This window comes from Drosophila obscura, unplaced genomic scaffold (genome assembly GCF_018151105.1).
Source record: "Drosophila obscura isolate BZ-5 IFL unplaced genomic scaffold, ASM1815110v1 contig_1, whole genome shotgun sequence".
Classification (NCBI taxonomy): Eukaryota; Metazoa; Arthropoda; class Insecta; order Diptera; family Drosophilidae; genus Drosophila; species Drosophila obscura.
In genome coordinates, this window is record NW_024542679.1 from 1,802,624 (window position 1) to 1,816,590 (window position 13,967).

At 44.4% G+C, this 13,967-nt stretch overlaps 3 protein-coding genes across 6 annotated transcripts; 1 reads left to right on the plus strand and 2 right to left on the minus strand.

The window, feature by feature from the left end:
• Positions 1-6,157: 6,157 nt before the first annotated feature.
• Positions 6,158-7,787, plus strand: LOC111069613 (upstream activation factor subunit spp27). Of its 4 annotated transcripts, none has more exons than XR_002607297.2 (2): positions 6,158-7,231; positions 7,338-7,787. XR_002607297.2 is itself a non-coding variant. In XM_022359751.2 (2 exons), exon 2 carries the CDS (start codon positions 6,441-6,443, stop codon positions 7,179-7,181), a length of 741 nt encoding a protein of 246 aa, XP_022215443.1. In that variant the 5' UTR covers positions 6,158-6,282; positions 6,366-6,440; the 3' UTR covers positions 7,182-7,787. The 4 variants fall into 4 exon arrangements, 2 of the variants coding, with proteins under 2 accessions (XP_022215443.1, XP_022215444.1); XR_002607296.2 differs by having other exon boundaries at positions 7,359-7,787; XM_022359751.2 differs by having other exon boundaries at positions 6,158-6,282; positions 6,366-7,787.
• A 420-nt stretch (positions 7,788-8,207) lies between these two features.
• LOC111069612 (adenosylhomocysteinase-like 1) lies at positions 8,208-12,144 on the minus strand. Its single transcript, XM_022359750.2, has 3 exons — positions 11,169-12,144; positions 9,970-10,419; positions 8,208-9,898 (listed from the first exon to the last, which is right to left on the minus strand). Exons 1-3 carry the CDS (start codon positions 11,688-11,690, stop codon positions 9,305-9,307), a joined length of 1,566 nt encoding a protein of 521 aa, XP_022215442.2. The 5' UTR covers positions 11,691-12,144; the 3' UTR covers positions 8,208-9,304.
• Positions 12,145-12,566: 422 nt separating this feature from the next.
• LOC111069616 lies at positions 12,567-13,870 on the minus strand. The gene is made up of 3 exons (XM_022359754.2): positions 13,379-13,870; positions 13,126-13,325; positions 12,567-13,063 (listed from the first exon to the last, which is right to left on the minus strand). Exons 1-3 carry the CDS (start codon positions 13,772-13,774, stop codon positions 12,625-12,627), a joined length of 1,035 nt encoding a protein of 344 aa, XP_022215446.2. The 5' UTR covers positions 13,775-13,870; the 3' UTR covers positions 12,567-12,624.
• Positions 13,871-13,967: the final 97 nt, after the last annotated feature.

Here is a 13,967-nt window from a genome sequence, read left to right on the forward strand (position 1 = left end):
AGCAGCAGCAGCGGCAGCGGCAGCAGCAGCAGCGGCAACAGACGGACGGTACAGACACGGACACGGCACGGACACACACGGATACGGCGGCGCTTTCGAAAACGTAACGAACAAATTTGTTCGAAAATTCTCTCGAGCTAAATTGTTAGATAATTTTCCCGTGGGCATCGCTCGCTTGCGGGCCAAAAAATCTTTTTCAACAATTTTTCCTCAATGAAACAATGAACTTTCACATTTCCTACACAAACAACACACACAACACAAAACGATCTTTCGCTCTCCTTCTCACTCGCTCTCTCCCTCTCTCTCTCCTTCTGGTTCTCCCTTCCGAATCTCACTCTCGCTCAATTTCGAAAACGTATTTTCGAAAATAGATCCCGTACGGTACACTCTCTCTCTCTCTAAAAGATCGGCGCACGGCTCTTAATTTCGAAAAAGTTTTTTAGGAAAAAAGTTCTACTTCGGTCTGCTGCTGGCCGTTCCGTGCACCCTACACGCCCGAGAGAGAGTTCTCCGCTTGGTCGGGCATTCAGGATCATCCGTCATTCGGTTCGGTTCGCTTCAGCTTTGGGGGCTCAGGGGATCGTCGGGTAAGTGGGTTTCTGGGTCAAGGTACGTGTCCGAGCACTAAGTTTCTAATCGTTTTTGGGGGGGGTTTCGGGAAGGAAGCAATCCGTAAAGGAAGGCCTCTGGGCACTGGTTGGGTGGTTCAGGTGTTGTACGATAATTGCAAATGACAATCGAACAATGAGGCAAAAACCTTGGCTGCCATAAGGCCAGACGTTAAATGGTTTGTTAAATGATTGCCAATATTTATTTATTTTTTTCTAAGGTTCAAGTAGGATTATATAATAAATATGTTCTAGAATAAGTATTTCTGTGAATTATTTCTCCTTCTATACTGAAGCACGAAAAGGTTTTTTATACGGGTCTTTATCAGTTTTATTCCCTTTTAATTTGGTCCCAAAATTGTTGAAAAGATTAAAATCTAACTGAATTTAATTGCAGTATGTATAAATTAATAGGGAATATGTGTCTTATATTATACCATTGTTTTCAGCATCCATCACACGATGATCCATCGATACCCATCTTGTGCTATCCACTTCACTTCTAGTTCATGAAGGTTAATGCCCAATTAAAGGATCTCGAAACTTCTCTTGAGCCTCACAGTTTAACGACCTGCACAAATAAACCACTCCAAATATAACCCAATAGACAGTTGAATCATATTTTTATTTTTTATTAATATATGGTTTCCCAACCTTTGGGATATGTCTCGAAACATAATTTATACGAATTTATTCAAACACTTTCAGACACATTTAATATGTGTTGTTTTTTTGGGCTTTCAAAGGAACAACAATTGGAAGTAAAATCATATTTATTATTTTGGCAAACGTCCAAGAATGATATATCCCACCCCCCAAAAACAGATCTTAACTGCAGTTCAAATCCTTTCCCCCACAAATATGACCTTGAGATGGGCAAAACTTTCGCTCAATCTGCAGCATAATTCTCGGGCCAATAAACAAATTCACAAATTGGGAAACCGAAATTCCAGATATAAAGATATAATTTATTACCGTTTAAATATTTCTAAACATGAAATCAAACTGTGAATTGCTAACAAAAGAGTGTGAGAGATCTAAAGAGAGGAGAGAACCACCTGCATGACTAATCTCTGACCCGTAGCCCCCATTTTCTCTTTCGATTTTCTCCTCAATTGATTTGCGGCCAGCCACGGAATGCACGGAGGCGATGGTGAAAAAATCAAAGTAAATTGCAAATACTTTCAGTTTTAAATTTAGATTTAGGCGACAACTAAGTTTGTTTAAATTTAGCACAAAAGTATATATTTTTTTTTTTATTTGCAAATAGAAAAATATACATTTAATAGAGTAAAAGCCAACCCCCCACTTTACCCCACAATCCCGCTAAACATACCATCAAAAATCGAGCAACTAAAAATAAGAAAATTGACTCAGCCTCTGAGTTTTGGCGACACAGCCAGTCCCCGTCCCCAGAACCGAAGAGAACTGTGAAAGCGCAGAGAATATTCTACTATATTTTTTCAAATTTATGGCCAAATTGGGAACGTCAATAGACGGCTCTGCCTCCCAGGGGGGCTATTAGGGAGAGGAAGGATTACACAGAGGCCACCGCGCATCTCTCGCGATTGTGTCATGGCTGTGGGGGCGTGTTTTATGACGGCTTTACTCGTACGTGGGCATATCCAAAGAATCTAAAGAACTATTCCTTGGACTACACTACCCATCAGAATTGTAAGAATAAGATGACACGAGATAGGGTAGGAACTCTTACAGTCCAAATTTCTATACTTTTAAGGCTTCCAAAGTGGTAGGCTTGAATTACAGATGGATATCCTAATGCTTATAATAATAATGATATTTCTTCTCTAACTTTCGTTCTATAGATACCCAAAATTTTCTATCAAATGGGAAATGCACTTGAAAGCCTCCCATCTTGTACTTTTACACTCCCGAAACGCACTGTCTTACACAAATCATATTTGCTACAGATTTTCCGCCCATTTTCCGGCATCTGGGATGGAGAGAAAAACGGCCTTCAATACAGAAATTGTCATAAACAAAAGTGAGGCAATTTTTCATTGGAAATTTCTGCTAGTTGCATTTTCCATTTCCACAATTTCCATGCTGCATGCAAGTGCAATGTCAGGGACAAACAAATTGCCAAAAAAAATGTGCAAGCGAAAAAAAAGGGAATTTATTTGAAAAATTCGCGCAATTTCGAGCGTCTAGTGGAGGTGGATGCGGATGCTGAAAATTTATGGATGCACATGCTAGAAACATAATAAAAAGATATGTACATACTGTACGAGCTTATGCAGTGCCATCCCGCCCCACCGAATGTTTAATTGTTGCCTGACACTGCCCCACAGTGTGGCATCCACTGTCAAGCACCTTGCCCAGGGTCACACTTTGCAAAATAGTTTAACACCCGCCTGAGTTATGAGTGGGACGACTTTTATAGCCCACTGTGCCAGCATTCGCATTCACTTTCCGGCCAAAAAAAAAAACAAAAAAACAAAAAGCAAAACCTGCGCCAATCCATTCTCGAACGTCTTAATAATGCAGGCAACATTTTGCTTATTTATTTTTTTATTTTCTTTATGCATAAATTATAAAGCGGGTAGCATAAAAAAAATATATAAGAAACAAACACCCAGACACACACACACACACACAGATCGAGCGCGTCAGAATTTGTGGTGTGGGCGAGAAAAGTTTTTTCTTTTCTTTTCTTTTAGAAAATTTGAAAAACATTTTTCACCGTGCGAAAGTTGTTGCTGCTGCTGCTGTTGCCTTGCCTTTTACTTTGACGTCGTTTCATAATGACGAAACGGAGAGCATTTAGTTTTCAAAGCAGCTATAAACAAAAGATCGAATTGTCTACAGACAGCAGGGGGAAATATCAAGAGATATTCACAGATCGAAACGCTGCAGTTAGTCTAGAAATAGGGTGGGGGGCGTTAGAGGTATTTGCAGCGGGTGGTGGCATTAGAAGAAAGGTATTCTGAAGGAGAAAAACATTTCCCAATAAACATCGAAAGTCAATTGGTTGTCAGCTCTAAAAATTTCTTTAAATTTTAAACCTATAGTTTTTTAGTTTTTAAACATAACTATCGAAACGCAATCATCTTTTAATGTTTGTTTCACCTTCAAAATGATCCTTCAATTTATATTTTCTTAGCTCTTCCCTTAAACAATTTTTTCATCTGTTTTCACCCCCAACCCCATATAAAATGCAAGCCTTCAACAACTATCAATCTCTTCTACGCCTCTCCCTCTCTGTAGTCCTCTCCAAGAACCCCCCAACACTCCGCCCCCTGCTGATTTCATAATCTACGATAATTTATGTGATTACTTAAATGAGCAATGTTAGATCGCTTGGAAATAAGAAAGAAAAAAAACTATGCCAAGAACATCTAATTGGTACACAAAAAGAGAGAAAGAAATGGGGAAAAATGGAAAAAACAATTCTGAAATATAAAATCTGTCCGTCTGGTGGTGTGTCACACTGGTGGCCAAAAGTAAGCCCACACACTTGTGGGTGGTGCGAGGTGGCCAAGCAACAGGTAGGGGAGGGAAAACTACTTTGCAGGCACTGTATAGCGACGACAGCCAGCCGCAAGAGCAACAAAAACAACAGAAAACTACGAAAATCGCCTGACAAACAACGAGAGCACAGGCGCTGCAATAAATAAATATTCAAATCGGCTAATAATGTTACAGAATATCTAACATATATACTACTATAAACTAAACGAATGTATGACAAGAAAACAAGACAAGTAGTTTGAGTATAAAGCTTAGTGGCGACTATTGATTACACTTTCTTTTGAGAAATTCTTCTTTAATACTTATTTTTAACAGCTTAAAGCTCTGATTATTCTCTGTGCAGTTTTCTTACTCCTCTTTTAACACTTTTACGTTTTATCACTTATTCGGATTAACCGTTGCTAAGCCAATCTTTCAGAACCAAAATACCGAAGAACGTATTCTCTTTCCATTTGTTTGTATCATTCTCCAGCCCTGCTCTTTCACCGAAGCCTTGGTTAAACATCAACAAAGCAATAAGCAGATAAAAAGAAGTAACGGCAAAAGGAAGGAGATAACAGTGCAAGCCCCCAGAAAGTGATGGCGTCTCGTTTTCTCGACTTTGAATTACATTTAAATATAATAAATTCTATAAATAATTATATGGGTCTAAGCTTATCTCAAAATGAATTAAAATATGTACATTTATTTCATTTACAAAAGGCTCATTTGACGGGGGAGATAGTGCATCCAACAATGGGTACAACATACCACATTCCGTGTAATATCCGCGGTTTTACAGCGGAAAACACACACACTAAACGATAAAATGGAAATGGCCAAGAGACTGACTGACACCGAAACCGCCGCCGCCCCCACAACAGCTGCCAAAGGGGGACGGTGGAGTCCAATTGATTGGATATTTTTATATATGTATATGCAGCCGGTGCCACCCCGCTGCTCATTCAGGTGTGATTTATTCGCCTTGTTCACAGTTTCCATTTCGCGCTATTGATATGAGAGGCTGATGTGATTCTTATACTGTACTCTGTACAAATTCCTCATTCTAATAAACAGTCTCGAAATTGGTATTTCATTTGGTATTTTATTCAGTTGTGAATTCCAATTGGTATTTATTTACTCCTACTTTGCAAATCAGACAAAAAAAAGGGCAGGGCGTCGCAAAAGCAACACAAAGAAGGCATCCAAAACGCCGGCAAAACAAAGACGCGAATCAGAGCCACAAAACGGAACAAGAAGTACAAGAAGAAGAGCCACATAGCAGGCACCAGACATAACTGTAATCCGTTCAGAAAGATGCAAAATACGCATTAAATATGCAACAAAATAAGAGAACAACTAAAAATCTCAGCAGCACTACAAGCAACGTCTCCAGGTTGCACTCAAATATAACATTTAGAAAGAGAGCACACGCACTGTGCCGCCACTGGCGGGCACGCACACTCTTGCACACGCACCGTACTATGTCTATCTATATTTAAATAAACAAAAAAATGGCAAAATTACCTCAGCGCCAGATTGATGTTGTTGCTGTTGTTGTAGTTGTTGCTGGTATTTTTCTTTTTGTTGGTCGCCAGCGATTGTTATTGTTGCTGCAGCTGGTGGAGTTCGAGGGGATTACACTGCACGTGGCGTGTCACTGACAACGGGGAGCACTGGTAAAACATCTAGGACCCGAACTAGAGCGTTGGATTGAGCGTTAATAGTTATAAAATGTTTATTAAATGTTTTGTGTGAACAACAAATACGCGACGTTTTTTATAGATGTTCTCGCTGTTATCGGCTATCGTTATCGCTACTGACCAGGGCAGCCACACAATAAACCAGTTGAAACCAAAATGACCATAAACTGCAATTGATTATTATATTCGCCGTATTAATAAAGTGATTTAATTAAATAGTTTATTTAAGCTCTTTTTTAGTTGAATTTTTAAAATTTACTCCCCCACGAAGCAATCAACAGAGCGCCATCTGTTGTTTCTCATCCGAACCTACAGCAATGGCAGCCCTGCCTCAGAGTTGCTTCCGTTGCGATAGCGATATTGGGAAACTGCAGTCTGCAGCAGAAACCAATCGCAAGTTGCAACCCTATACAGACGCCGGATAAAGAAAAAAACGCTTAGCTGAAAGAAAAAATCGGCAAATAAAGGTGAAAATTGAGCCAAAAGCAGCCACACGGGTGAGCAGCAGTTCGCACCCAAGCCTAACACAGACCTAGCCCCAACTAATTCCACCTGCACGTGCCACCCGATCCACACGCAGTGCCGCAGAAACGTGTCTGAAGAAGGGGGGCCCTCTGCGCGTCTACAGCAAAACAACAAGAAGAACAAGAACAAGATGTCTGACATTTCCAGCGAGGACCTGCGCCGCGAAGTGCAGGCGGTGCTGAAGGACGCCGATCTGGCCACCATTTCGGCCAAGAGGGTGCGCGAGCAGGTGGAGGGAAAACTCAATTGCTCGCTGCTCGGCCGCAAGAAGGAGTTCGACAAGATCGTCATGGAGGTGATAAACGAGCAGCAGGACGAAGAGGAAGATGACGACGATGACAAGGATCCCGATGCCGATCCGGACGATGAGAGCGAGCCCAGCGAAGAGGAGTCCCCCAGCAGCAGCGAGGAGGAGAAGGCCAAGAAGAAGCCGGTACAGAAGAAGCGGCCACAGCCCACCAAGCACAAGGCGGCCAAGAAGAAGCGCAAGACACTAAACGCCGACGACTCGGGCACCGAAAGTGATGCTGGCTCCGATTCCGACTACGAGGTGGTCAAGAAGCCGCCCGCCAAGAAGAAGGCCAAGGCCGCCGGCGGCGGTGGTTCCGGCACGGGTGCCCCACGCAAGAGCACCGGCTTCACCCGCGCCTACAATCTCTCGCCCGAGCTGTCCGCCCTCATGGGCGCACCCTCGTTGCCACGTCACGAGGTGGTCAAGAAGGTGTGGGCCATCATCAAGGAGCGGGATCTGTACGATCCTAAGAACAAGCAGTTTGCCATCTGCGACGAGGAGCTGATGAAGGTCATGAAGATACGCAGATTCCGCACCTTTGGCATGCTGAAGCACCTCAAGCAGCATTTCCTTGACTAAGCGGGAGGAGGATGAGAGCACTCCACCCAGATCCCATCCAGATGCAAACGGTCAGCATGCACCACAACCACCAGACAACACCAACACCAGCAAACACACCACACACACACACACAGCACACATCTCTAAACATCGCTTCGCTTAATATTAGTTTAGTTTTTCCCTTTTTCTCTTCAGTCACGTCTCGCAAAACCTTTTCGGCTCTGTTCCAATCTTTTAAGACTTATTTTTACGCGATGTAGACAGCGACGACCAGGACGACGACGAGGACCAGGACACACGCACGGTGGACTCCAACGACTATAATGACGACCCATCCACTCGGGGGGGTGCCACAGCAGCAATGTGTTTAGCATTAAAACCTTAATTAAGACGGATCTACAGAACCATTTTTATGTAGTCTACGGCATTTTAATTATACATACAAATTATAAAAACGAATTGTAACAACAATGCATAATGATGATGATGCTGATGATGAAATGAAAAAGAAAGTGTATAATTTTTTGTGTAACGTACTCGTGTAATTTACATTTTATAACAAATCAAAGAAAAACAAAACAATTTTAAGGCATAATAATATCATGAATAAACTTTGAAATAGTAGACGAGTGATGATGCATCTGAATATAATACATTGATAAAAAGGGAAGAGTTTCCTCACTGTGTATATCTATGGGCAGGAAGAGCGCGGGGAGGTCTATGCCTAATAGGCAGGCGGAGGGGATAATCATTGTAATTATTTTACCGAAGAAAAAAGGGAACTTTATATGGAATAAGCCTCCCATAAGCGATTCGGGATTCGAGATTTTGAACAATGAAATCCCAGATCCTGACTGGAACTGTGGCTATATATCCATTACTTTACACTGTTCCAAATTGGAAAAATATTATTAAATTAATTTCCATAAATATCCCACAGACAGAGGGATATTCTCGTTTATTTTTTTCGAAGAGGTATATCCCCTATATCACGTAGGTATATCCCTTACAAGATCTTAAAAAACCCCCGTCCTTTATCATTGCTCAATAAAGAATGCCTTTTTTATTATTAATGTTTTTCAATGTCTCACAAAACTTCTTACAAACATTTTTCAGTTTTAATTCGCTTTTAGACTTTTCGTTTGTTTTGTTTTTTTTTTATACATAAAGTTCTCTCTAATTTGCATATGTGTATATGCAGTGTATATATATTCTGGATCTGATATATATATGTATATGCCAGCGCGTGTATATAATTGAATAAATGGAATTACTTTTTGCACTGCATTTTCAATTAACATTGTTTTGGGACGCTCAACAAAAACGGAACAAAACTATGAATAGTGCCCGGGCGGCGGTAGGGAGCGAACATAAAACATTTAACAAATTAAGTACATAAAGAATACGACAAGAAAATATACATATAGTTATACACATATACATACATATAGTAGTAGTAGTTACATAAATTCAAAGTACGGCAATAAAACGTTTCAAATTGTTAAATTCTTTGGGGGGTTTCACTTGTTTTTTTTTTTTGATTTAGGGTGAAGCAGAGAAAGAGTGATAGATAGAGAGAGAGAGAGAGAGCAGTGTTGGTCAGTGGTCAGCAGTGTTGTGCATGTTAGGTGTTGATTAACGACAAACGAAAAATATGCAAAAATGCTATCTAAATACTGTCGGGAAAAACGTTAAATGCTATGAAAAAGCAAACTAAGGTATTTGAATTCTTCTCCAGTATCCACTAAGCCATGCTCTCTGCCGATTTGGAGCCTGGTCATTGGATCTTCTACTCGCTAAACTAAGCAATACATTTTGTAATAGTAACTTTGTGTTCTCGTGTGTTCTCTTCTTTTTTGAGTGTTGTGTGTGTGTGTGTTTGGGTTTGGGTTTCGGTTTCGGTGTGTTGTCAACAATTTCAAGAGGGCTCTTCCTCCGCAAGCGTCCGTCTCCATTCACCTCAGCCATCATCAAATTTCCGTCCAGACTTCTCTCTTAAATAGTTTTACTTTTGCAAAGACAATACTTTCGTTGGCGTTGTTTCTTCTAATTGTTGCTGGTTGCTGCTGTTTGCTGGTTGCTGCCGCTACTGCTGCTGCTGCTGCTGTTATTGTTATTGTCCTCATCCTGGCGCAACGCCTTTAGTAGCGATAGTAATTGGGCTTGAAAGGACCGGCCTTATTGAGGCCCATGTACTTGGCCTGCTCGTCGCTCAGCTCCGTCAGATGGGCATCGAATGTGGGCAGATGGAGGCTGGCCACATACTCGTCCATTTTCTTGGGCAGCAAATACACATCGGACTTGTAGCGGCCGGGCGGTGCATTAAACAGCTCGATGAGGGCCAGCGCCTGCGTCGCCGATGTAATGGACACCGCAAAGGAGGGAATGCTCGAACAGCTCAGATTCACCAGCCGTCCCTCAGCCAGCAGTATAATGTACTTGCCCTCCGGCCAGATGATGTGATCCACCTGCGAGCGCACCTTCTCCCAGTTGAGATCCGGCGTGCGCAGCCCATTCACATCGATCTCCGTATTGGAGTGACCCATATTGCTCACAATGCAGCCGCTCTTCATCTTGTCCATGTGCTCGCGCACCACCACATTCTTGTTGCCGGTGGCAGTGACCACAATGTCCACATTCCGGATCACCTCGTTCAGCTTCACCACCCTGAAACCGTCCATGCTGGCCTGCAGTGCGCATATCGGATCGATTTCTGTGATGTACACAATGCAGCCCTATAAACAACGATTGGGCAAATGGGCTTAAGAGGTATTCTAGGGAAGATGTTGGCGTGTCTGATGCTCACCTGTCCCTTGAGGGCTTGGGCACAGCCCTTGCCCACATCGCCATAGCCGCAGACAACGACCTGCTTGCCGCCAAACATCACGTCCGTGGATCGCTTCAAGCTGTCCAGTATGGACTCCTTGCAGCTGTAGAGGTTATCGAATTTGGTCTTGGTCACCGAATCGTTTACATTCATTGCGGGTACCGTCAGTTTGCCTGCCTTGGACAGCTGATAGAGGCGATGCACGCCCGTGACGCTCTCCTCGACAATACCTTTGACGAGCTTGAACATTGTCGGATACTTCTTCAGCATCAGATGGGTGGCATCGCCGCCATCGTCCAGTATCATGTTGGGCTGCCAGTTCTCGGCATTCACACACCGATCGATGCACCACCAGAAATCCTCCTCAGTCTCGCCGCGCCAGGCAAAAATGGGTATGTTGGACTCGGCCAAAGCGGCGGCCACCTCGTTCTGCAGGCAGGGAAGGGGGAGAGCAGAGATTAATCAGTGGGTTCGTATATTTGGCTTTGTTTGGGGTCTCTTATAACATGGTGGTGGTGGGGGGTAAAGATTAGGAACTTATTTCCAGTACATTGCTGCACCCTCTTTAAGCACGGCACTTGTCTGATGATAAGCCCCGTGCTACGGTTCGGTGCCTGGGACAGGGGCTGACATGCCGGGTCTGTGTGGGGGGTGGGTGTTCGGTTCTCTGATTCAGCGTGACAACGTGTCATGGCAGTTCTCGATAAAAAATAATAATAAAAAAGCTTTGCAAAGCCATTGAAAACCTTGGCATGACGGCCAGCGTTTCATTAGACGAACCATAAACTGGTTAGAGGCGGGGAGACTTGTGCTAATTGCATTGGCCACGGCACCAGGAGAGAAGAGATGATGGGCCCACCAGCCTTGACCACATGGGAGGCATCGGTGTGTACCCGATCATGGTCCTCCCCGACCCCGCCTGGCGCTGTGTGACCCAATTCAGGGCACATCAATTATCAGCAACGTCGCGTCATCGATTGCCAAACACTGTTGAGCCGCTGCGGCGGCGTAGACGGAGACGGGGACCCGCACAGCCAGCACTTAATTGATTAACATGGCTTGATTGATCATTTGTTTGTGCTGCGCTTCGTTTTGCGTGGCAACAATTGTCGCGACACGCGAGGGAAATGGGAGGAAATTATGGCTAGAGGAGATGATGATCAAGTGACACTACTCACTTGCGTGGAGTAAATGTTGCAGGCAGCCCAGCGGACGCTGGCCCCCAGCTCCACCAGGGTTTCAATGAGCACCGCCGTCTGGGCATTGATGTGTGTGCAGCCGACGATTTTGGCATCCTTCAGGGGCTTATCCTCAGCGGCACGCTTGCGCAGGGCCATAATGCCGGGCATCTCCTGTTCGGCAATCTCGATCTCGCGCCGACCAAACGCATGCTGGGCGGCAATGTTGCGCACACAAAAATCGGAGCTGCCTTTGGTGTTCTTCTGGACCTTTTCGCGGGGCGGCACATCGTCACCGTCCTCGCTGCTGCCCGTGTACGAGGCAGAGCTGAAGGAGTCCGTGGAGGAGGCACTCAGTGAGCGACTGCGGTAGCGGCTGGTCTTCTTGAGGGCCGACGATTGCTTGGTGGGCGGAGGTGGCACCACAACGCTGGCATCCTGAGGGGGTACGGCGGCCTGCTGCTGCTTGTCGCCGCCACCGAAACCGGGATCCACCACCACCGTGTCCGCCAGGTTGTTCATAATATATTAATCCTCTGCTTCTGCTGTTGTTATGTAAAGAACACAACTGCCGCAGGATGTGAATGTGGGGGATGTCGTGTGGTGTGGGGGTGCTGTGCTCTACGAGTCGCAGATAATTATCACGTGATACTCCAGCGGCTTTCTCTCTCTGTGTGTGTCAGCGTTACGTTCGTAGTCGAGGCCGTCGCTTGTGTCAATTCACTATTTAAATTGTATTTTGTGTGCGTCTCCTTTGTTTCACCTCTCCGCTGTTGTTTTTGCTTCTTCTGCTTCTTCGCTCTCTACGCACGCCAGAGCATTTGGACAAATATTGGATGAAATGATGGGCTGGCGGCGGTCGGAGTGGGACTGGTCGGAGTGGTGTGGCGGTGTCAGTGTGTGTTCGAAATAAATAGGGATCGCCGATCGTTTAATTAGTTGATTTTTATCAAGAGAAAAGAGAACAAAATTTTTATCAAGAGAAAAGAGAACAAAACATCGAAAACATCGATGTTTCTCGGATTTATCGAAAATATACCCAAACATACCTTTTCTTTTTGATAATATACCGTAAATATACCGAGGAAAATCATATTACTCAATTATAATATTCGATTTTATATTACATGATCAATAAGACTCGCAGCGCTAAATATATAGTTTTATCCAATAGACAAATCAATTTTCTACAATCTGAAGAATTATAAAGACTCCTTTTTATTGGATTACTTATAAAATACTGTTTAAACAAAGAAGGTAAACAAAAATGTCATGTCACTTTTTTACATGGTAACTACACGGTAACTACACGCACGAATACTGCAAGTATGAGCTCTCGATAGTTGGAACAATAGTTGGCGGTAACAACCTCTCATTTTGAAACATTAACGTACATAAAAATATTCGAATTTTATTCAACAAAATAGTTAACACGTTGTAAAGTAAATCCCCTCCACTACATTTGTTCTTCCAAATAGCCGCACAGCTCGTAATCATCCGCACTCGTAACAAGACGCGCCTCCGTCTGCATTCCCGCCTTGTAGGACTGCCGCTTGTCCACCAGTCGCGATAGGTTCTCCACTGCCAGGGGTCCATGCTTGGCGTGTTTCTTGATGAAATCCATCACAAGATGCTTGTCCACCACGGACATCTCTAGGATGTGGCTCCAGGCGAGCAGTGCCAGCGGTCGTTCCGGCGAGAGCAACTGCGAGGGCGTGACGAGGTGCCGATAGAGACAGCCGCCGACAATCTGCTGCAACTGATCCACCTGGCCCTGGAAGGCGCAGGGATGGTACAGCATAACAATGGCACCCTCGGCAAGATTCCTCATGTATCGCTGTGGCGGCAGGTACGAGTAGGTGCCGTACTCCGCTGGCAACGGACGAAAGGGACCACTGGGAATGGAATGGGCATGGGATTAGTATGGGAAGAAAACTCTTGGACGTATGATCCCTACTTAGTGGGTGGGAGATGCGTGTACTCGATGGACACGTTCAGGCACTTGGACGGCGGCACATAGGCACTGGGCAGGAAGTGCTCCGTGAGCAGGGCCTCCCTGGACATGTTCGGATCGTAGATGCTGCGATTGCTGCTGATGCACAGCATTTCGAAGCTCTGTCCCACATCATTCGGATCATAATCCACGGAGAGATTGCTCTAGAATAAACAAAGATGAGTCATGGCTCAAAGGTGAAAACCCATCTACTTGCCATTCCGTCATCACAGATGGTTTCTTTCAGGGGTTTGATTGCCGCGTGCTGATGCTTGTGGGGCTCATTGGGTGCCTGGGGGAACCATTTGCCATTCCAGCTTTCTGTAGAAGCCTCGGGTGGCGTCGATGTGCTCGGCTTTTGATTCTTCATTACATGCGGCTCGCCAGGACCAAATGGGAACCATTTGCCCGTCCAATCATCTTTGATTGTGGAGTCTGTGGTCGTCTCCAGTACACGTTGCACTTTCGGAATGTGTGGCTCTCCGGGAGCGCCCTGCCAGTCGTCCAGATTGAATGTCGGCGCCAGGAGATTGGCCTGCCCCTTTTTGATGGACTTCGACTGGCATGTGGCAAGGATAAGGCACAAAACGGTCAGAGAATGCAAAAGGAACATAACAATTACTGAAGCAAACAAAAGAGCAGCAAAACAAAAGAGAATAATATAATTAAGAACTTTTCGGGAGCAACAGCTGTGTGGGAATAAGGGCGTTTTGCAGCACTGCTGAGGTCACGACTTTAAACAGGGTATCAACAGGTAGATTGGGACGGGTGCAGCTCACGGGTTCCAATAATAGGTATCAGGTAAA

Coding starts and splice junctions, on each gene's coding strand:
- LOC111069613 (XM_022359751.2), top strand. CDS start 6,441: ATGTCTGACATTTCCAGCGAGGACCTGCGCCGCGAAGTGCAGGCGGTG.
- LOC111069612 (XM_022359750.2), bottom strand. CDS start 11,690: ATGAACAACCTGGCGGACACGGTGGTGGTGGATCCCGGTTTCGGTGGC. Junction 10,420..11,168: donor GCAACATTTACTCCACGCAA/GTGAGTAGTGTC, acceptor CCCTGCCTGCAG/AACGAGGTGGCCGCCGCTTT. Junction 9,899..9,969: donor CCCAAGCCCTCAAGGGACAG/GTGAGCATCAGA, acceptor CGTTGTTTATAG/GGCTGCATTGTGTACATCAC.
- LOC111069616 (XM_022359754.2), bottom strand. CDS start 13,774: ATGTTCCTTTTGCATTCTCTGACCGTTTTGTGCCTTATCCTTGCCACA. Junction 13,326..13,378: donor CCATCTGTGATGACGGAATG/GCAAGTAGATGG, acceptor TGTTTATTCTAG/AGCAATCTCTCCGTGGATTA. Junction 13,064..13,125: donor ACGCATCTCCCACCCACTAA/GTAGGGATCATA, acceptor TTCCATTCCCAG/TGGTCCCTTTCGTCCGTTGC.